Raw genomic sequence first — 21,497 nt, forward strand, 5'->3', positions numbered from 1 at the left:
GGAATGGGAGCGGAAACGGGAGTGGGATCGGGAGTGGGAACGGGAACGGGAGTGGAATCGGGAATGGGACCGGGAATGGGAATGGGAACGGGAGTGGGAATGGGAGCGGAAACGGGAGTGGGATCGGGAGTGGGAACGGGAACGGGAGTGGAATCGGGAATGGGACCGGGAATGGGAATGGGAACGGGAGTGGGAATGGGAATGGGAGTGGGAACGGGAGTGGGAATGGGAGCGGAAACGGGAATGGGATCGGGAATGGGACCGGGAATGGGAACTGCAATGGGAACAGGAATGAGACCGGGAATAGGAACGGGAACGAGAATGGGAATGGGAGAGGGAACAGGAATGGGAACGGGAACAGGACAGGAAATAGGAACGGGACAGGGAGCGGGAATGGGACCGGGACAGGGAATGGGAAAGGGAATGGGAATGGGAGCGGAAACGGGAATGGGACCGGGAATTGGAAGGGGACCGGGAATGGGAACAGCGCCGCCGGGATCCCGCCCCCCTCCGGGAAGCGGCGCTGTGGCTTCCGTGGCAACCGGTGCCGGCCGGGGTGGGGGGGGGAGCAGCGGCTCCGCCGCTTGGAGCCCGGGGGGTCCCGGGGTCCCCCCCCCTCCGGCAGGCACCGGGGCAGGATCGGGCCCCTCGGGAGTGAATCGGGGGGGCCCCAACGGAGCCCGGCCCCGGGCACCCACGGGGGGGCTCCTGCGCGGCTGCGGCGCTGCCAGGACCGGGCAGGATGGGCCCGGGGCCGGGAGGAATGGGGCTCACTCCCCCCGTGTGGCTCCATGCGGTTCCATGCCAATCCATGCTATTCCATGCCAATCCATGCTGTGCAATGGGATGTGAGGCTCACTCTCCATGCGGTTCCATTCCATGCCATGTCATTCCGTGCCAATCCATGCCAATCCATGCTATTCCATGCCAATCCATGCTGTGCAATGGGATGTGAGGCTCACTCTCCATGCGGTTCCATTCCATGCCATGTCATTCCGTGCCAATCCATGCCAATCCATGCTATTCCATGCCAATCCATGCTGTGCAATGGGATGTGAGGCTCACTCTCCATGCGGTTCCATTCCATGCCATGTCATTCCGTGCCAATCCATGCCAATCCATGCTATTCCATGCCAATCCATGCTGTGCAATGGGATGTGAGGCTCACTCTCCATGCGGTTCCATTCCATGCCATGCCAATCCATGCCAATCCATGCCAATCCATGCCATTCCATGCAGTGTGAGGCTCACTCCCCATGTGGCTCCATGTGGTTCCATTCCATGCCATTCCATGCTGTGCAATGGGATGCGAAGCTCACTCTCCATGTGGTTCCATGTGCCATGCCATGCCAATCCATGCTATTCCATGCCAATCCATGCTGTGCAATGGGATGTGAGGCTCACTCTCCATGTGGTTTCATTCCATTCCATACCATTCCATGCCCATCCATTCCATGCCCATCCATTCCATACCCATCCATTCCATACCATTCCATACCATTCCATGCCCATCCATTCCATACCCATCCATTCCATACCCATCCATTCCATACCCATCCATTCCATACCATTCCATGCCCATCCATTCCATACCCATCCATTCCATACCCATCCATTCCATACCATTCCATGCCCATCCATTCCATACCCATCCATTCCATACCCATCCATTCCATACCATTCCATGCCCATCCATTCCATGCCCATCCATTCCATACCCATCCATTCCATACCATTCCATACCATTCCATGCCCATCCATTCCATACCCATCCATTCCATACCCATCCATTCCATACCCATCCATTCCATACCATTCCATGCCCATCCATTCCATACCCATCCATTCCATACCCATCCATTCCATACCATTCCATGCCCATCCATTCCATACCCATCCATTCCATACCCATCCATTCCATACCATTCCATGCCCATCCATTCCATGCCCATCCATTCCATACCCATCCATTCCATACCATTCCATACCATTCCATGCCCATCCATTCCATACCCATCCATTCCATACCCATCCATTCCATACCATTCCATACCATTCCATACCCATCCATTCCATACCCATCCATTCCATACCATTCCATGCCCATCCATTCCATGCCCATCCATTCCATACCCATCCATTCCATACCATTCCATACCATTCCATACCCATCCATTCCATACCCATCCATTCCATACCATTCCATGCCCATCCATTCCATACCCATCCATTCCATACCATTCCATGCCCATCCATTCTACACCCCCTCCCTCCCGGTGCTTGCTGCCATCCCCGGCAGTGCCCGGTTCCGAGCTGTGCCAAGGGCTCCGGTGCCATTCCCTATGGAAGCTCCCGGACCCCCCCCGGGTCCCGCACCACAGCGCCTTTGCCCTGCTCATGCCCTGCAGGTAGGGACCCCCCTGGGGGGATGGGGACCGGGATGGGGGTGGGAATGGGGATAGGGATGGGGATGGGGGTGGGGATAGGGATGGGGATGGGGGTGGTTCCGAGGATAGGGATGGCGATGTCCAATAGGACAGGGATAGTGTCAGGGATGGGGCAGTGATCGGGATGCAGATGTGGTCCAGGATGGGAACAATGGGAATGTTGCCTGGAACCAGGACAGGAACAGTGCCTGGGATGTGGACAGGGACAGTGTCCAGGTAAGGGACATTCGCTGGGCCCAGGACATGGCCTGGGGTGGGGATAGGGATGGGGATGGGGATGGGGATGGGGATGGGGATGGGGATGGGGATAGAGATGGGGATGGGGATAAGGATAGGGATAGGGATGGGGATGGGGATGGGGATGGGGATAGGGATGGGGATGGGGATAAGGATAGGGATGGGGATGGGGATGGGGATGGGGATAGGGATGGGGATGGGGATAAGGATAGGGATAGGGATGGGGATGGGGATGGGGATCGGGATAGGGATGTGGATACGGGTAGGGATTGGGATGGGGATAGGGATAGGGATAGAGGGGGATAGGGATAGGGATAAGGATAAGAATGGGGATAGGGATAGGGATAACGATAAGGATAGGGATATGGGCGGGGATAGGGGTGGGGATAGGGATAGGAATAGAGATGGTTATGGGGATAAGGATAGGGATGGGGATGGGGATGCGAATGGGGACAGGGATGGGGATATAGGGATGAGGATAGTGACAGGAATACGGATAAGGATAGGGATAGGGGTAGGGATGTGGATGTGGACGGGGACAAGGACGGTGCCCACACAGGTGCCACCAGCGCTGCCCCCCCCATCACCACACGGCTCTGCCCGGCCCCACTGGCCCCAACCATGTCCCCACCATGGGGGGGGTGTCAGGAAGAGCCCCCCCAATCCAAGCCTCGGAACCCCCCCCGCCTTCATTCACCCCTTTTACCGGTGGGTCCATGGACCCCCCCCCGGTGCATTGATCCCCCCCCCCGGTCGGTAACACCGTGGTACCCGGGGGGGGAGGCACCCACGGCGGTGCCGGCAGCCGGCGTCGTGCCATGAACCTCCCGCGCTGCAATGAATCATCCCCGAACATTCCAGGGAGTGTTCCCGCCTGGATACCCCCTTCCCGCATCCCCCCCCCCATCTCATCCCATTCCCAATGGATTCCCTTAGGTGGGGGCGGGATATTGGGGTTGGCGTTAAGGGGGAGGGGGGGTGAAGGTGTCAGCCCGCACCCATTGACACCAATGGGTGCGAGTTGAGGGGAGTCACATCGGACCCCCCCCCTTTGTGCTATGAGTGGGGATAGGGGGGTTTGGGGGGCCCTTAGGTAGGGAGGGGGCTCCCCGGTGACGCCCATTGCCACGGCGGGGGGGTTCCCCCTTGGTTGCGGGGGGGGGATACCCCGATGGGGGGGGATTCCTTATGGGGGGTGATGTAAAGGGGAGGGGGGGGTCCGCTCCGCCTCGTACCGGGGCGGGGGGGCGGCACCGGCGGCGATTGGCGCCTCCCCCGGGGTCGTCCCAACCGGTTGCACGGGGCCATGCGGAGCCCGGGGCCGGGCAGCGCCTCCGCCGAGCACCGGTAGGGACCGGGACGGGGACCGGGAGCATCGCGGGGGTCCCGTCCCGTCCCCCCCCCCCCCCGTGGTCCTGCGGGTGATGGAGCCGGTACCGGGCTCCCGGAAAAGCCTCTCCCTGTCGCTACCGGTGCCCCGGGAGGGGCCCAGCACCTTGAAGCCCCCCCAGCACCTCTGGCGCCAGCCCCGCACCCCGATCCGCATCCGACACCGGGGCTTCTCCGACGCCGACCGGCACCGGCCCCGGCCCATGGAGCGGGCGGACGCGGTGGACACCGGGGACCGGCCCGGGCTGCGGAAGTCCCGCATGTCGTGGCCGTCGTCCCTGCACGGGGCCCCCAGCAGCGGCAGGCGGTAGGTGACAGCGGCGGGGACCCCCCCGAGCCCCCGGTGCCATCCCGGGACCGGGACCGCAGGGGGGAGCCTCTCGGCACCGGCTCCATCCCGGGACCGGGACAGTCTCCCCCCGCCCCCCCGCCCGCCCCCCGCCAGCATCATCCTGATACCGGCACTGGAGACCGGAGCATCCCACGGGTATCCCGGTACCGGAGGGAGGACTCCCCCCGGCCCCCCCAGCATCATCCCGATCCCGGTACCGGAGACAGAACCCCCCCCACATCATCCCTATTCCGGTACAAGAGTCAGGACCCCACCAGCGTTATCCCAACCCCGGTACCAAAGGCAGGACCCCCCTCGCATCATCCCTATTCCGGTACAAGAGTCAGGACCCCACCAGCGTTATCCCAACCCTGGTACCAAAGGCAGGACCCCCCCAGCATCATCCCAACCCTGGTACCAAAGGCAGGACCCCCCCCGCATCATCCCTATTCAGGTATCAAAGGCAGGACCCCCCCCGCATCATCCCGATCCTGGTACCAAAGGCAGGATCCCCCTCGCATCATCCCGATCCCGGTACCAGAGGCAGGACCCCCCCCGCATCATCCCGATCCTGGTACCAAAGGCAGGATCCCCCTCGCATCATCCCGATCCCGGTACCAGAGGCAGGACCCCCCCCGCATCATCCCGATCCTGGTACCAAAGGCAGGACCTCTCCAGCATCATCCCTATTCAGGTACCAAAGGCAGGACCCCCCTCGCATCATCCCGATCCCGGTACCAGAGGCAGGACCCCCCAGCATCATCCCGATCCCGGTCCCAATACCAGACGCATGACCCCCCCCCCAGCATCATCCCATGGGGCAGCAGTGACACAAGGTGGGGGGGGTCACATCCATTGGTCACATCCATTGGGACCCTCTCCGGGGTCCCCATCAGGTCCCCATAGCGGGACCATTGGATGCTGAGAGGGGGTCCCCATCGCCATGGCGGGGTCGGGGGCTGCCGGGATCTGCCTGTTCCCTGTTCCCTGTTCCCATTCCCAGGAAGTGATTGCCGGGGGGGGGGCAGCGTGTACTGAGCTCCGTGTCCTTCCGGCAGAGCCGGGGGGGGCCCGCGGCACCTCCGGCTTCATTGGGGGGGGCTCAGGGATGCGCAGGAGGCTCAGCAGATGGCGGGGACTTGGGTCCTTCCTCCTCCTCTTCCTCCCTTCCCGAGGGATTCCAGCCCCTCCTGCAGGCAGCGGATGGGAAGTGGCTGCCTTGATGCCGGTACCAGGATGGTGCTGCGGGGGGGGGCATCAGGATGCTGGACCCCCCCTATTCATCACATCGGGATGCTGGACCCCCCCATTCATTGCATTGAGATGCTGGACCCCCCCATTCATCCCATCAGGATGCCGAACCCCCCCTATTCCTCACATCAGGATGCTGGAACCCCCCCATTCATCCCATCAGGATGCTGGACCCCCCCTATTCATCACATCGGGATGCTGGAACCCCCCCATTCATCCCATCAGAATGCTGGACCCCCCCATTCATTGCATTGAGATGCTGGACCCCCCCATTTATCACATCGGGATGCTGGACCCCCCCATTCATCCCATCAGGATGCTGGACCCCCCCCATTCATCCCAGTGTCCACATCCCGCCCTGTTCAACCGGGAGCATCCCGTTGGAGCTTCCCACTTGTGGCTTTCCCCTTTCCTGGAGCAGTCGGTGCCATTAAGGCAAAGTATGGACAGATCCCAAGCTCGGGATCACCGGAGCAGAGGCGGGATCCAGCCGGGATCCAGAGGCCATTCCCGGCTTCCTGCAGCCTTTTCCTTAAGGAATCCCTCCTCAATGGGATCCCTCTATTGAACGGCTCCGTTTCCATCCCGAGGAGCAGAACAGAGCCGACGCCATCCCGGCGCCGGAATCTTTTCCGAGCGGGATGAGTCACCTGCGGCCATAACAAGGGATTTGCATTGGTCTCCGCTCCTGGAGCTGATCCCGATCCCATTGGGAAGGAGGAAATCCCCGGGAATAGCAGGGATGCCCCATAGGATGGCCCCAGAGGGCCTTGTATGGCTCACTACGGTGGGCTATGGCACTGCATGGCTGCTATGGCACAGCGCATCCCCATTCCCATCGCATCCCATGGGATCCATCCGGCCACATCCCAACCCGGGATGAGCAGGCAGGGAGGCCTCGAGGGATGAGCACATCCCATAAGGGACTCTGGGACAACGGGAGCAGAGGGGTCCCAGTGGATCCCACCCCCTGCTCCTGTATCCCGGTGCTGTGATTCCCGCCGTCGGGAATGTTCCCCATCACATTCCCCAAAAACGCCTTTTCCAGCCCGGAGCCGGATGCTAAATTTGGATCCTGTGACTCACAGCCCCCCCCCCCCACTGCCTGCGCAGCCCCATCAGGGCCCCCTCACATCAGCACCCCCATAGGGACAGGGCTTCCCATAGGGGCTGGGGTCCCCTATAGGGCAGGGACCCCCATAGGGACCCCTGTAGCACCAGGGGCCCCATAGGGCTTGGAGTTCCCTATAGGGTAGAAAACCCCCCCCAGAGCACCAGGGACCCCATAGGGCTTGGAGTTCCCTATAGGGTAGGGACCCCCATAGGGACTCCCAGAGCACCAGGGACCCCATAGGGCTCGGAGTTCCCTATAGGGCAGGGACTCACATAGGGACCCCCATAGCCCCATGGACCCCATAGAGCTTAGAGCCACTTGGAGTCCCCTATAGGGCAGGGACCCCCATAGGGACCCCCAGAGCACCAGGGACCCCATAGGGCTTGGAGTTCCCTATAGGACAGGGACTCCCATAGGACCCCCAGAGCACCAGGGACCCCATAGGGCTTGGAGTCCCCTATAGGGCAGGAACGCCCATAGGGACCCCCATAGCCCCATGGACCCCATAGGGCTCGGAGTCCCCTATAGGGCCGGGCACCCATAGGACTGATGCGCGCGGTGCCGCCGGTGCATGGGTACCACTGCCACAATCCCCTGCAGTACCGGGGCGCACCACAGGGCGGCGCCACCAGCGCCACCAGCGGCGATGCTGGGTCCTAGTGCCCCCGTCTTCCCCATCCCTGACCCTTCCTCTCCCTCTGTGTCCCCCCCCCGGCCCTTGCAGTTTCGAAGCCGAGAATGGGCCCCCCCCGGAGGCTCAGCCCAGCCCGGGCCTGGTGCTGCTGCCGGGGGGGGGCCCGGGCCAGCGCCGCGAGTCCTTCCTGTACCGCTCCGACAGCGACTACGACGCCTCCCCCAAGAGCCTGTCCCGCAACTCCTCCATCACCAGCGAGGCGTGAGTGCCCCCCCCCCCCCCGACCTCCCCACCCAGGGGGGCCCCCCCAGTGCTGCTATGGAGGGGAGGGATGGGGGGGACCCCATGGAACCCCCGTTCACACCACACACACTCCCCCCCACCACCACAATGGTCTCTTCCAGGCACGGGGAGGACCTGATCGTCACCCCCTTTGCACAGGTAGGGATGGGGGGGGAGAGGGTCCTTGACCCCCCCTTTGTCCCCATGACCCCCCCTTACCCCCTGACCCCCCCTTTGCCCCATGATCCCCCCTTACCCCCTGACCCCCCTTTGTCCCCATGACCCCCCTTGCCCCATGACCCCCCCTTGCTCCCATGACCCCCCCTTGCCCCCTGACCCCCTCTTACCCCATGACCCCCCCTTTGCCCCATGACCCCACCTTGCCCCCTGACCCCCCCTTGCCCCATGACCCCCCCTTGCCCCATGATCCCCCCTTGCCCCATGACCCCCCCTTGCCCCATGACCCCCCCTTGCTCCCATGACCTCCCCTTGCCCCCTGACCCCCCCTTACCCCCTGACCCCCCCTTGCCCCATGACCCCCCCTTTGCCCCATGACCCCCCCTTTGCCCCATGACCCCCCCTTTGCCCCATGACCCCCCCTTGCCCCATGACCCCCCTTTTGCCCCATGACCTCCCCCTGCCCCCATGACCCCCCCTCCCCCCCCCAGGTCCTCGCCAGCCTCCGCAGCGTCCGCAGCAACTTCTCCATCCTGACCAATGTCCCCCCCCCCCCCGGCAGCAAGTGAGTGAGCCTGACCTTTAACCTGACCTTTAACCTGACCTTTAACCTGACCTTGATCCCGACCCTGACCCCCCCCAAGGGGGGGTCCCTACCAGCCCTAACCCCCCCCCCCATGCAGGCGCTCGCCCATTGGCTCCCAGCCCCCCCCCTGCCCACCCGTGCTGTCAGGTAAGGGGGGGTCAGGGGCACGGGAAGGGGTTTGGGGGGGTCCCGTGTGTCCCCCCCCGTCCCCAGAGCCACATCCCCATGGGTTCCCTTGGGGATCCCCCCAATCCCGTCCTTAGGGCACCCCCCCCACCCCATCCCCGTGAGTTCCATTGGGATCCCCCCATCCCCATCCCTATCCCCATGGGGGTCCCTCCATCCCCATCCTCATTGGGTTTCCTTGGGGATCGCCCTATCCCCATCCCCATAGAGGGTTCCCTTGGGGATCCCCTCATCCTCATCCTCATCCCCACTGGGTTCCCTTGGGGATCCCCCCATCCCCATCCCCATTGGGTTCCCTTGGGGATCCCCCCATCCCCATCCCCATGGGATTCCCTTGGGATCCCCCCATCCCCATCCCTATCCCTATCACCATGGGGGTCCCCCCATCCCCATCCCCATTGGGTTTCCTTGGGGATCGCCCTATCCCCATCCCCATTGGGTTCCCTTGGGGATCCCCTCATCCTCATCCCCATTGGGTTCCCTTGGGGATCCCCCCATCCCCATCCTCATCCCCATTGGGTTCCCTTGGGGATCCCCTCATCCTCATCCCCATTGGGTTCCCTTGGGGATCCCCCCATCCCCTTCCCCATCCCCATTGGGTTCCCTTGGGGATCCCCTCATCCTCATCCCCATTGGGTTCCCTTGGGGATCCCCTCATCCTCATCCCCATTGGGTTCCCTTGGGGATCCCCTCATCCTCATCCCCATCCTCATCCCCATTGGGTTCCCTTAGGGATCCCCTCATCCTCATCCACATTGGGTTCCCTTGGGGGTCCCGCCATCCCCATCCTCATCCCCATTGGGTTCCCTTGGGGATCCCCCCATCCCCATCCTCATCCCCATTGGGTTCCCTTGGGGATCCCCTCATCCTCATCCCTATCCCCATTGGTTTCGCTCATCCCCATCCCCATGGGATTCCCTTGGGATCCCCCCATCCCCATCCCCATGGGGGGGGGTCCCTTGGGGCCCCCCCATCCCCGGCGCTGCCCCCCCACGCAGAGGAGACATCCCAGCAGCTGGCCCGGGAGACGCTGGAGGAGCTGGATTGGTGCCTGGAGCAGCTGGAAAACCTCCAGACCCACCGCGCCGTCAGCGAGATGGCCTCCAACAAGGTGGGCGCCAGGAATACTTGGATGAGGCTGGCAGCGATGGGACAAGGGCATGGGGAGAGGGATGGGAGCCTACTGAGCGCTGGGAATGGGGATGGGGACACTGGGATGGAATGGACCCGACTGAGACGTGAGGATGGGGATAGGGATGAGGATGGATCCAGCTGTGATATGGGAATGGGGATGGGGAGCAGGATGGGACCCCAGTGTGACGTGGAGATGTGATGGACCCTGAGGTGGCTCATGGATGGGGATGGAATGGACCCGGCTGTGACATGGGAATGGGGATGGGGATCAGGATGGACCCTGATGTGACATGGGAATGGCATGGACCCTGTTGTGACACTGGGAATGGGGATGGGGATGGGATGGACCCGTCTGTGACACAGGGATGGGGAAGGGGACCAGGATGGACCCGGCTGTGACATGGGAATGGGGATGGGGATGGGATGGGAACGTGGATGAGGATGGGGACAGGGACCAGGATGGACCTGGCTGTGACATGGGAATGGGGATGGGATGTGATGGGAACGTGGATGAGGATGGGGACAGGGACCAGGATGGACCTGGCTGTGACATGGGAATGGGGATGGGATGGGACGGGAACGTGGATGGGGATGGGGACAGGGACCAGGATGGACCTGGCTGTGCAACGTGGATGGGGAAAGGGACCCTAATGTGACACTGGGAATGGGGATGGGATGGACCCGGCTGTGCCACATGGATGGGGACAGGGACCAGGATGGACCCGGCTGTGATACAGGAATGGGAACGGGGATCGGGATGGGGACAGGGACCAGGATGGACCCGGCTGTGATACAGGAATGGGAACGGGGATCGGGATGGGGACAGGGACCAGGATGGACCCGGCTGTGATACAGGAATGGGAACGGGGATCGGGATGGGGACAGGGACCAGGATGGACCCGGCTGTGATACAGGAATGGGAACGGGGATCGGGATGGGGACAGGGATCGGGATGGGGACAGGGACCAGGATGGACCCTGACGGGGCTGGGGCTGCCCTATCAGCGGTACGGGTACCATGGGGGGGGTTTCCCCATTGCAGTGGGGGGGGACACCCCTCTGTGCCCACCCCCCCCGGCGCTCTGCAGCGGGGCCGTGACCATGACCGGGGGGGGGCGGGGGGGGGGGGCCGTGGGCAGGGCCGGGGGGCGGAGCGAGGCCGCGCGCAGGCGTCTGCACCCCCCCCCCGGCCCCCCCCCGGCATCCGCGGCCTCCGCAGCCCCGACGGGACCCTCGGCCCCTCCCGGGCCCCCCCCGCGACCCCCTCGCGGTTCTCGCACCCCCCGCCCCGCACCCCCCCATCCATTCCCATCCCTCCTCATCCTCCCCCCCTCCCTTCCATCCTTCCCCCCCCCCATAATGGGCTCCCACTGACACCCCCACCCCTTTGGGGGGTGCTGCAACACCCCGGGGGGGGGGGGGGTTCACCCTCTGGAGCAGCAAAAGGGGGGGGAGGCGATGTGAGGCCCCCCCCGGGCGGGCACAGCGCGGGGGGGGTGGGGGGCCCTGCTCCCCCCCCCCCGGGTCCCACCATGCCGAGGGCCCCCCCATAAGGTGCAAAGGAGGGGGGGGGGCTCATAAGCGGGGTTCCCTCGGGGCGGAGGGGGGGGTGCAGCCCCCCCCCGGCCCCCCCCCGGCCCGACCATGCCCTTGGTGGATTTCTTCTGCGAGACCTGCGCCAAGCCCTGGCTCGTGGCTTGGTGGGACCAGGTAAGGGGAGGGGGGGGCACGGGAAGGGGGGGGGCACGTTTGACCTTTCCCCCCCCCCCAATGTCATGGTAGGGCCCCTGAGTCAATGCTTGGAGTGGCCCCCCCTCCCTATTGGTGGAGATGGGGGGGGTAAATTGGGCACTTATGGTTGGGGGGAGGAGGGGGCCGTGTTTTGGGGGGGGGAAGGTGTCTACCCCCCCCCATTTGAGGCTTCGGGAGGGCTGCAGCATCACGCAGAGACCCGGCGAACTCATGGCAGGCACCGGTGGTCCCCATGGTGGGGGGGGACACGGGACTGGACCGGAGGACCCCCTCTTCGCGTGACACAAGGGGGGGGTTAAACACAACACCCCCCCCCCGGCAGGGACAGGGATGGGGCAGTTGCTATGGAGAGTGCGGTTGCCATGGAGATGGGGTGGATGGTCCTGATTGGCTGATAGGGGAGGGATGCGGTGATGCTCTTTCCACCCCCCCCTCCGGTGTTGGGACAGTTTTGGGGGGGGCAGTGGGGTTTGGGGGGGTGAAGCCGCTGCTTGGGGGGGGGACAGAGCGGATTGGGGGGGTCTTGGGGCGGCCCTGCTGCTGCAGCACCCCTGGGGGCAGCACCCCTGGGTGCTCCCATTGGGGGGGTCCAAGGGGCTGGGGCACAAGCTGGGGGGGGGTGGCAGCTCCCAATGTCCCCCCAGTGGTACCGGTGTCCCCCCCCCAGTGCCATGGGGGTGAAGCTGTGCTGGCCCCGTGTCCCCATCATCATTGTCATCCCTGCCCATCCCCATCCTGGTCCTCAGCCCTGGCCCTGGCCCCTTCCCGTCCATCCCCATCCCCTTCCCATCCTTGGCCCCCATCCCTTTCCTGTCCCCATCCCCATCCTGTCCATCTTCATCCTCAGCCATGTCCCCATCCATGACCTTATCCCTATCTGCATCCCATCCCTATCCCATCTCATCCCATCCCATCCCTTCCCCATCCCCATCCTTTCCCATCCCATCCCCATCCCTGTCCCCATCCCATCCCATCCCATTCTCACCCCTTCCCATCCCAATGTGGGGGGGGTCCCAGCTCAGTGACCCCCCCTGACTCCTGCCCCCCCCCAGTTCAAGAGGATGCTGAACCGGGAGCTCACCCACCTCTCTGAGATGAGCCGCTCCGGCAACCAGGTCTCTGAGTACATCTCCAGCACCTTCCTCGGTGAGACCCCCCCGGGCCCCCCCATCCCTCCCTCTATCATGGGGGGGGTCCCCATCTCATGCTCTGTGTGTGTGACCCCCCCCAGACAAGCAGCACGAGGTGGAGATCCCGGCCCCCGGCCCTAAGGAGCGGGAGAAGAAGCGGCGGCCGCCCCCTCCCTTGGGGCAGCTCCGGGGGGGGGGGGGGAAGCAGCTGCCCCCCCCCAGCGGCGCAGGGGGGTGCGGGGTCCCCCGCTTTGGTGTCAGCACCGACCGTGAGGAGCTGCTGGGCAAGGTCCGGGGCATGGGGGAAGATGGGGAGCAAAGCGGGGGGGGGTCCATGATGTGCCCCCCCCCTCCATCCTTACCCCCCCCAACCAGGAGCTCGAAAGCATCAATAAGTGGGGGCTGAACATCTTCCGCGTGGCTGAGTTCTCCAACAACCACTCGCTGAGCTGCATCATGTTCAGCGTGTTCCAGGTATGGACCCCCCCATTGACACCCATTGGTACCCATTCATACCCACTGGTACCCATTGATACCCATTGGCACCCATTGATACCCACTGACACCTACTGATGCCCGTTGGCACCCATTGACACCCGTTGATACCCACTGACATCCATTGACACCCATTGGTACCCATTCTTACCCATTGGTACCCACTGATACCCATTCGTACCGATTGCTACCCATTGACACCCACTGATACCCATTGGGAACCATTGACTCCCATTGATGCCCCGTTGATACACATTGACACCATTGACACCCATTGGCACCCCCAGACACCCACTGACACTCATTGACACCCACTGACACCCCAGACCTCCCAGACACCCACTGATCCCACCACATCCCCCAGACACCCACTGACCCCCCTCAGACATCCCCAGACCCCTAGACACCCATTGATACCCACTGGCATCCATTGACACTACTGGCACCCACTGACACTCATTGAAACCCATTGACACCAATTGACACTGTTGGCACCCATTGACACTATTGGGACTCGCTGGTACCCATTGACACCCATTGGCACCCACTGGCACCCATTGGCACTCTTGACAACCATTGACCCCCACTGGCACCCATTGACACCCATTCACTCCCATTGACAACCATTGGCACCTATTCACCCCCATTGACACCATTGGCACCCATTGATGCCCACTGGCACCTATTGACACCTATTGGCCCCCATTGGCACTCACTGATACCCACTAATACCCATTGACACCATTGGCACTCACTGAAACCCACTGGCATCCATGGACACCCATTGACCCCCATTGGCACCCATTGGCACCCATTGACCCTCATTCACTCCCATTGCCCCCCATTGACACCCACTGCACCCCACTGGCCCCCATTGCCCCTCATTGCCCCCCAGGAGTGGGAGCTGCTGCGCACAGTTCGCATTGCACTGCATAGCACTATTGACACCCATTGGCACCCACTGACCCCCATTCACACCCGTTGCCCCCCATTGCCCCCCATTGCCCCCCATTGCCCTCCCGCCGTTGTTGCAGGAGCGGGAGCTGCTGCGCACGTTCCGCATCGCGCCGCAGACGCTGCTGACGTTCGGGCGGACGCTGGAGGCCCGCTACCGCCCCCACGTGGCCTACCACAACAGCCTGCACGCCGCCGACGTGGTGCAGTCCACGCACGTGCTGCTGGCCACGCCCGCGCTCGACGTCAGCACGCACGGGGGGGGGGGAGGGCGGGGCCTCGGGGTGGGGTGGGGTGGGGGTGGGGATAGAGGGGCGGGGCTTTATGGGGGCGTGGCCTCGGGGAGGGGGGCGGGGTTTGAAGGGGAGAGAGTGGGGCCTCGGGTGGGGACGCGCCCCCCATCACGAGGGGGAGGCAGATGTTGGGGTCCCAAAGGCCACGGTCCCCAGATGTTGGGTTCACAGATGTTGGGGTCCCAAAGGCCACGGTCCCCAGATGTTGGGTTCACAGATGTTGGGGTCCCAAAGGCCACGGTCCCCAGATGTTGGGTCCCCAGATGTTGGGGTCCCAAAGGCCACGGTCCCCAGATGTTGGGTTCACAGATGTTGGGGTCCCAAAGGCCACGGTCCCCAGATGTTGGGTCCCCAGATGTTGGGGTCCCAAAGGCCACGGTCCCCAGATGTTGGGTCCCCAGATGTTGGGGTCCCAAAGGCCACGGTCCCCAGATGTTGGGGTCCCAAAGCCCACGGTCCCCAGATGTTGGGGGGGGGTCCCTGGCTGGGGGGGGAGGGTCCCCTTTTCAGTCTGTTCCGGGGCGGGTGCTGAGGCTACCACTGCCCCAGGCTGTGTTCACCGACCTGGAGATCCTGGCTGCGCTCTTCGCCGCTGCCATCCATGACGTTGACCATCCCGGGGTGTCCAACCAGTTCCTCATCAACACGAGTGAGTGCCCTCGCACATACGTGTGTCATGGAACACAAGTGTGTTATCACATACAAGTGTCATGGATCACATGTGTCCTAGCACATACATGTGTCATGGAACACACGTGTCCTATCATATACATGTGTCATGGCACACGTGTGTCCTATCCCATCCATGTGCCAATGCACACGCATATCCTATCCCATCCATGTCAATGCACACGCGTGTCCTGTCCCATCCATGTCAATGCACACACGTGCCCTATCCCATCTATGTCAATGCACACGCGTGTCCTATCCCATCCATGTCAATTCACACGCGTGTCCTGTCCCATCCATGTCAATGCACACGCATGTCCTATCCCATCCATGTCAATGCACACGCGTGTCGTGTCCCATCCATGTCAATGCACACGCGTGCCCTATCCCATCCATGTCAATGCACACGCGTGTCCTATCCCATCCATGTCAATGCACACGCGTGTCCTATCCCATCCATGTCAATTCACACACATGTCCTATCCCATCCATGTCAATGCACACGCGTGTCCTATCCCATCCATGTGCCAATGCACACGCGTGCCCTATCCCATCCATGTCAATGCACACGCGTGTCCTATCCCATCCATGTCAATGCACACGCGTGTCCTATCCCATCCATGTCAATGCACACGCGTGTCCTATCCCATCCATGTCAATTCACACACGTGTCCTATCCCATCCATGTCAATGCACACGCGTGTCCTATCCCATCCATGTCAATTCACACGTGTGTCCTATCCCATCCATGTCAATGCACACGCGTGTCCTATCCCATCCATGTCAATTCACACACGTGTCCTATCCCATCCATGTCAATTCACACGCGTGTCCTATCCCATCCATGTCAATTCACACACGTGTCCTATCCCATCCATGTCAATTCACACACGTGTCCTATCCCATCCATGTCAATTCACACGCGTGTCCTATCCCATCCATGTCAATGCACACACGTGCCCTATCCCATCCATGTCAATTCACACACGTGTCCTATCCCATCCATGTCAATTCACACGCGTGTCCTATCCCATCCATGTCAATGCACACACGTGTCCTATCCCATCCATGTCAATTCACACACGTGTCCTATCCCATCCATGTCAATGCACACGCGTGTCCTATCCCATCCATGTCAATTCACACGTGTGTCCTATCCCATCCATGTCAATGCACACGCGTGTCCTATCCCATCCATGTCAATTCACACACGTGTCCTATCCCATCCATGTCAATTCACACGCGTGTCCTATCCCATCCATGTCAATTCACACACGTGTCCTATCCCATCCATGTCAATTCACACACGTGTCCTATCCCATCCATGTCAATTCACACGCGTGTCCTATCCCATCCATGTCAATGCACACACGTGCCCTATCCCATCCATGTCAATTCACACACGTGTCCTATCCCATCCATGTCAATTCACACGCGTGTCCTATCCCATCCATGTCAATGCACACACGTGTCCTATCCCATCCATGTCAATTCACACGCGTGTCCTATCCCATCCATGTCAATGCACACACGTGTTCTATCCCATCCATGTCAATTCACACGCGTGTCCTATCCCATCCATGTCAATGCACACGCGTGTCCTATCCCATCCATGTCAATGCACACGCGTGCCCTATCCCATCCATGTCAATTCACACGCGTGTCCTATCCCATCCATGTCAATCTACACGCGTGCCCTATCCCATCCATGTCAATGCACACGCGTGTCCTATCCCATCCATGTCAATGCACACGCGTGCCCTATCCCATCCATGTCAATGCACACGCGTGTCCTATCCCATCCATGTCAATTCACACGCGTGTCCTATCCCATCCATGTCAATGCACACGCGTGCCCTATCCCATCCATGTCAATTCACACGCGTGTCCTATCCCATCCATGTCAATTCACACGCATGTCCTATCCCATCCATGTCAATGCACACGCGTGCCCTATCCCATCCATGTCAATGCAGACTCAGAGCTGGCCTTGCTCTACAACGACGAATCCGTGCTGGAAAATCACCACTTGGCCGTGGGCTTCCAGCTGCTCCAGGAGGAAAACTGTGATATCTTCCAGAGCCTGAGCCGGCGCCAGCGCCAGAGCCTGCGCAAGATGGTCATCGACATGGTGCGGGCCCTGAAACGGACCCAAAACACCCCAAAACTGACAGGCAACTGACCCAAAACACTCCGAAACTGAGCCAAAACTGACCCAAAACACCCCTAAACTCATGCAAAACACCCCTAAACCACCCCGAAACACCCCTAAACCATCACAAACCCACCCCTAAACTCACCCAAAACCCCCTAAACCACTCCAAACCCACCCCAGAACACCCCTAAACCTACCCAAAACCCCTCTAAACCACCCCAAGACACCCCGAAACCCCCTAAACCACCCCAAAACCACCTGCAGGTCCTGGCCACCGACATGTCCAAGCACATGAGCCTCTTGGCCGACCTCAAGACCATGGTGGAGACCAAGAAGGTGACGAGCTCCGGGGTGCTGCTGCTGGACCACTACACCGATCGCATCCAGGTTGGGTGGGGGGCACCCATGGGTGCCCACTGGGGGGGGGCATTGGGTTAGGGTTATGGTTAAGGTTAGGGTTAAGGTTAGGGTTAGGGTTAAGGTTATGGTTAAGATTAGGGTTAAGGTTAGGGTTAAGGTTAGGGTTAGGGTTAAGGTTAGGGTTAGGGTTAAGGTTAGGGTTAAGTTTAGGGTTAAGGTTAGGGTTAGGGTTAGGGTTAGGGTTAATGTTATGGTTAAGATTAGGGTTAAGGTTAGGGTTAGGGTTAGGGTTAGGGTTAATGTTATGGTTAAGATTAGGGTTAAGGTTAGGGTTAGGGTTAGGGTTAGGGTTAGGGTTAATGTTATGGTTAAGATGAGGGTTAAGGTTAGGGTTAGGGTTAGGGTTAGGGTTAATGTTATGGTTAAGATTTGGGTTAAGGTTAGGGTTAGGGTTAGGGTTAGGGTTAATGTTATGGTTAAGATTAGGGTTAAGGTTAGGGTTAGGGTTAATGTTATGGTTAAGATTAGGGTTAAGGTTAGGGTTAGAGTTAGGGTTAGGGTTAGGGTTAATGTTATGGTTAAGATGAGGGTTAGGGTTAGGGTTAGGATTAGGGTTAATGTTATGGTTAAGATTAGGGTTAAGGTTAGGGTTAGGGTTAATGTTATGGTTAAGATTAGGGTTAAGGTTAGGGTTAGGGTTAGGGTTAGGGTTAATGTTATGGTTAAGATGAGGGTTAAGGTTAGGGTTAGGGTTAGGGTTAGGGTTAATGTTATGGTTAAGATTAGGGTTAAGGTTAGGGTTAGGGTTAGGTTTAGGGTTAATGTTATGGTTAAGATGAGGGTTAAGGTTAGGGTTAGGGTTAGGGTTAGGGTTAATGTTATGGTTAAGATTAGGGTTAAGGTTAGGGTTAGGGTTAATGTTATGGTTAAGATTAGGGTTAAGGTTAGGGTTAGAGTTAGGGTTAGGGTTAGGGTTAATGTTATGGTTAAGATGAGGGTTAAGGTTAGGGTTAGGGTTAGGGTTAGGGTTAGGGTTAATGTTATGGTTAAGATTAGGGTTAAGGTTAGGGTTAGGGTTAAGGTTGGGGTTAAGATTAGGATTAAGGTTAGCGTTAGGGTTAAGGTTAGGATTAGGGTTAATGTTATGGTTAAGATTAGGGTTAAGGTTAGGGTTAAGGTTAATTTTGGGGTTAAGTTTAGGGTTAGGGTTAGGTTTAGTGTTAGTGTCATGGTTATGCTTAGGTTTAGTGTTAGGTTTGGGTTAAGGTTAGGGTTAGGGTTGAGGTTACTCTTAATGTTAGGGTTAAGATTAGATTTAGGGTTAGAGTTAAGTTTAGCGTTAAGGTTATGGTTAGGTTTTGGGTTAATGTTAGTGTTTTGGTTATGGTTCGGGTTAAGGTTATGGTTAGGGTCAGATTCATGGTTATGTTTAGGGTTACGGTTAGGTGTAAAGTAAGTTTTAATGTTAGGGTTAGGGTCGTGGTTATGGTTAGGGTTAAGATTAGGTGTAATGTTAGGGTTGATTTTAGGGTTAGGGTTAGGGTTAGGGTTAATGTTAGAGGTAGGGTTAGGGTTAGGCATAGAGTTACCAGTGGTGACGTTGATGGGCTCCCTGTAGGTCCTGAGGAACATGGTCCATTGTGCGGATCTGAGCAACCCAACGAAGCCGCTGGAGCTGTATCGGCAGTGGACGGAGCGCATCATGGAGGAGTTCTTCCGGCAGGGAGACCGGGAGCGGGAGCGGGGAATGGAGATCAGCCCCATGTGCGACAAGCACACGGCCTCGGTGGAGAAGTCCCAGGTAAGGAGTGTCTGGCGTGGACACTGGGATCCCTATGGACATGAGGAACCATACGAACATGGGGAGCCATACGAATATGGGAATCCTTCTGGGTTGGGTGCGAAGAGCCTTATGGACATGGTGATCCTTATGGACATGGTGATCTTTATGGACATAATGATCCATAGGGGTTGGGTACAATGATCCTTATGGACATGGTGATCCTTATGGACATGGTGATCTTTGTGGACATAATGATCCATAGGAGTTGGGTACAATGATCCTTATGGACATGGGGATCCTTATGGACATGGTGATCTTTATGGACATAATGATCCATAGGGGTTGGGTACAATGATCCTTATGGACATGGGGATCCTTATGGACATGGTGATCTTTATGGACATAATGATCCATAGGGGTTGGGTACAATGATCCTTATGGACATGGTGATCCTTATGGGACATGGTGATCTTTATGGACATAATGATCCATAGGGGTTGGGTACAATGATCCTTATGGACATGGGGATCACTATGAGTTTGGTGCGATGAGCCTTGTGGATATGGTGATCCTTATGGACATGGGGATCCTTATGGGTTGGGTATGATGCTCCATGTGGATATGATGATCCTTATGGATACAATGTCCTTCATGGGTTGAGTATGATGATCTTTATGGACACAATGACCCTCATGGGTTGGGTACGATGCTCCATATGGGTATGATGATCCATGTGGATATGACAATCCTTATGGACACAACGCCCCCCCCATCCCCCCCCCCAATCCTTTAGGTGGGCTTCATTGACTACATCGTGCACCCGCTATGGGAGACCTGGGCCGACCTGGTCCATCCGGATGCTCAGGACATCCTGGAGACGCTGGAGGAAAACCGGGTTGGTACCACAGCCGCGTCCCGCACAGCCCATCCCCCCCGCCCACCGCCACTCCCCCCCCCCCCGGGGCCCCCCCAGCCCAGCCCCGCTTCCGCTTCGATCTCCCCCTGGATGAGGATGAGGAGGGGGGGGGGCACGATCCAGCTCTCGGGCCCTCCCCCCATCATGATGATGATGATGGAGCAGCCCCCCCCCCCCCACCCTATGTGCCCCCCCCCAAGCGGCCCCGGGGAGACCCCCCGAGGAGGAGGAGGGACAGGACCAAGGCAATGGAGGGGGGGGGAATGGTGATACCCGCTCCCCCCCTCCATTGTACATCACTGGGGGGGGGGGGAATTGCCCCCCCCCCCCCGCAAAATTTGCTTTATTTTTATTTAATTATTTTTATTTAATTTTTTTTTTTTTTTTGGGGGGGGAATTTTTATTCAATTTTTTACAAAAGTTGAAAAGACAAAAAACAGGGACCCCCCCCCAAAAAACACCCCCCCCGGGGGGGGGCCTCACCCCATTGAAAGCCATTGATGGGGGGAGCAGGGGAGAATGAGGATGGAGGGTGAGGTGCCCCCCCCCTTTGCAATGGGACCTCCATTGCCCCCCCCATTTTGGGGGGGGGATATCTTCATAAGGGGTCTTGTGACACCCCCCCCATTGGGTCCAGGCGGCCATAGTGGGGGTGTCCGCGCCCCCCCCAATCCCCATTAGAGATGAAGCAATAATAAGGTGCCCCCCCATAACCTAAAGGGGGGGGGGAGGTCTGGGGGGGGCCCCCCCCCATTCTGAACACTGTACTGTAGCATTGGGGTCCCCCTTCGTATGTGGGGGGGCACAGCACGGGGTGGGGGGTGGCACAATGGGGGGGGTGTAGGGGATGTGCCCCCCATTTATTTGGGGGGGGTCGGGCCCCCCCCATGATGTGGCCTTTAATGGAGGGGAGGGGCACGGGGGGGCAGAGCTTTTATTTTTGTATATACTGTGAATGGTTCGGTTGGGACCCCCGGGGGGGGCCATGGGGGTGCCCCCCCATTAACCCCCTCCTTCATCTGGGGGGGGGGGGGTTATGTGCTCCCCCCCCCCCGTGTTCCCCCCCCTTCTCCCTCCTCCATCATCAGCTCCAATAAAGAGGAGAAGGGATTGAGTGTGGGGGGGTCTGGATGGGGGGGAATGGGATGGGGGGGCTATAGGGGGGAATGGGGGGGCTATAGAGGGGAATGGGGGGGCTATAGGGGGAATGGGGGGGCTATAGA

General features: G+C 59.7%; 1 protein-coding gene across 1 annotated transcript; it reads left to right on the plus strand.

Moving 5' to 3' along the window:
- Positions 1 to 4,108: 4,108 nt before the first annotated feature.
- Positions 4,109 to 20,992, plus strand: PDE4A (phosphodiesterase 4A; the record flags this gene model as incomplete). Its single annotated transcript, XM_080636193.1, is given in 17 exon segments — positions 4,109 to 4,380; positions 7,494 to 7,664; positions 7,808 to 7,844; positions 8,354 to 8,427; positions 8,546 to 8,595; positions 9,633 to 9,745; positions 12,572 to 12,665; positions 12,751 to 12,938; positions 13,025 to 13,123; positions 14,179 to 14,343; positions 14,941 to 15,040; positions 17,037 to 17,191; positions 17,480 to 17,602; positions 19,194 to 19,376; positions 20,152 to 20,251; positions 20,254 to 20,519; positions 20,912 to 20,992. Coding segments are annotated over 17 exon segments (2,271 nt in total).
- Between the last annotated feature and the right edge of the window lie 505 nt (positions 20,993 to 21,497).

This window comes from Psittacula echo, assembly GCF_963264785.1.
Source record: "Psittacula echo genome assembly, chromosome: 30".
In the NCBI taxonomy this organism is placed as follows: domain Eukaryota; kingdom Metazoa; phylum Chordata; class Aves; order Psittaciformes; family Psittacidae; genus Psittacula; species Psittacula echo.